We start from the raw sequence: 2,167 nt of genomic DNA, 5'->3' as shown, positions 1-2,167 counted from the left end.
ATGTCCTTTACCACCTCAGTGTCAATGAAGGCCTCGACAGCACGCAGCACGAGCCCCTCCTCCTCTGACAGCACGTACACATCCTGAATGCCGTTCTCCAAATGCTCTCCTGGCCTGAGGAAGAACGAACGCTCACCCTGTGAGATGAGGAGACAGAGAGAAATAGGATGAAAGGAGTCACATTACATGGCAAAGTTATTATACTTTGAATTTGCAAGTTACTTTTAATTAGAGATTTAATATATAATCTATATGTATGGTTCTATTAGAACTTACATTTCTTTTTAGAATTTACCAGAGAATGATTCACTCACCTTCACCACTCTCTTCTGTCCGAGCTGAAGTTTTCCATCAGCCCCCACGGGGTCCAAAACCACGCAGTACTGCCTGCTGTTCAGAGTCGTTACGTCAACCACCCCGACAACCACCTCGGCCACAGAGGGTATGTGAGCTTCTCTGTCTGCCACGGTCACCAGCCACTCTTCTCCGGTGCGCCGCTCTTGGCCCCCGGTGTCACGGAACGGCCGGAGAGCTCGCACATGCAAAGCTTTCTAATGAAGTGGGAAATGACAAGCAGGCGTTGATAATTAAGCTTGGGGCAAAATTGTGCTCTGAAGCTGTGACTTCATTAGTGAAGTGCTTTCGTCCTTAATCACTAGGTGCTATACGTTGACCTTTCTGTTGAACCAGTTAACCCACCTATCCCTTATTACCCGTCTACTTAAAGTGTGAACAGAGAAACAAAACATGCTACAGGGAACTACAGGGAAAGGAACAGAAGAGGGTACCTTGTCCGTGAGGATGAAAGCATTGACAATATCCACAACCTCTTCGTGAGCTCCAGGCAGATAAGCTCCCACCTTACTGACCTGCCATTCCTCACCTGAACACACACACACAATTAAACACATACACACAATGTCAGACATATGTATTTGGTTATGCATGCAAAATATGAACTGTCAACTATGTTTGCCTATACAATGAAGGGCAATTGGGGCCAAAACCGCTCTGGACCCCACTGACTTCATGATTGTACGGACATTTTTTTAAATATCTTTTTTTAATGTTCCACAGAAGGATAAAAGTCATACAGTTTGGAACAACATGAGGGTGAGTAAATAATGAAAACTGGAATTTTTTTGTCTCACAAACCAGTAACTCTTTGGACTCCACTGCGGTCCAGGCCCTCTTTGCGTGCTCGGAGGCGAATGGCCTGATTCTCTCTGATCACCGTGGCCTTTATGACTTCAAGTACCGCCACCTCCTTCCTGGGAATGTACGTCCCTGCCGGAAATAAAACGCTCACCAGGTTAGACATCTTACACCATATGATGTCACCTATAATGTATAGATACATTACGATGGATGCAATGCACTTTACTGTGATTGTGAGTAACTTGCATCTCCCCAATTTACATTTTTTCTATTAATAGTCAACATGAGTCAGGTTTATTTTTATTGCGCCTTCTACAAAACACATTGTTTTGAAGCAGCTTTACAAATTGTATTTATATATTGTGTTATGCATCTTTACTGTGACAAAAAATGAAAAGATTAGAAGTAGAATTATTTTTTGTCAGGCCAGAAAGTTATCCCATAATTCCTGAACAAGTTACTGATGGACTAATATTTGACCCCTATTTACTGCATGTTTCTAGGTTTATCTATAAATGCCTTTCCAGAAAATGTCTGTCTTTGTATATGTAAAATCTTGCTTGGCCTCTGATTTAGCTTTTCTTTTTCAGTTAACTTCACAAATCTTTATTACCAACTGGCTCCATTTAGGTATGTAACAGCTACCTTTCACAATCCAGTCAATTCCTGATGAAGTCCCATCTCACATTTTTTCCTCATTAGCCATCCTATTGTCATATTATGGAGGTAAATTGTGTTGCAAACAGCATTTCATGTTGACTTCAGTTTTAATCTATAAATTGTTCAACATCTGAAGCTAACTGCCTCTAGCATAATGTCATTAATATCTGAAAAACTGTGCTGAATAAATTCACTTCTCCTTTCATGACCACCGTGAATCAATATAGGGAGAGATGTGTTAGTGTTTAATCTGTTGGGATTTACAGAGTTTCTGTTATGCTGAAGTTTTGTAGGATCACCATTGTGGTGAAGAGTAGAGCTTGAGGTTAGGTTGAAGATGGGCTGCAAA

The 2,167-nt window shown here is 41.3% G+C and overlaps 1 protein-coding gene across 1 annotated transcript in view; it reads right to left on the bottom strand.

Annotated features, from left to right (window-relative positions):
• Positions 1–8: 8 nt before the first annotated feature.
• Positions 9–2,167, bottom strand: part of LOC107579645 (major vault protein) — a gene marked incomplete at both ends in the record, with an annotated part of 3,385 nt that continues 1,226 nt past the window's right edge. The window contains 4 exons of the mRNA XM_016265450.1: positions 9–137; positions 315–551; positions 789–883; positions 1,156–1,287. Of these exons, the coding sequence (XP_016120936.1) occupies positions 9–137; positions 315–551; positions 789–883; positions 1,156–1,287 (593 nt within the window). The remainder of the gene's footprint in view (positions 138–314; positions 552–788; positions 884–1,155; positions 1,288–2,167) is intronic.

This window comes from Sinocyclocheilus grahami, unplaced genomic scaffold, assembly GCF_001515645.1.
Source record: "Sinocyclocheilus grahami isolate Dianchi unplaced genomic scaffold, SAMN03320097.WGS_v1.1 scaffold18818.1, whole genome shotgun sequence".
Taxonomy (NCBI): domain Eukaryota; kingdom Metazoa; phylum Chordata; class Actinopteri; order Cypriniformes; family Cyprinidae; genus Sinocyclocheilus; species Sinocyclocheilus grahami.
This window is presented reverse-complemented; position numbering and strand designations above follow the sequence as displayed.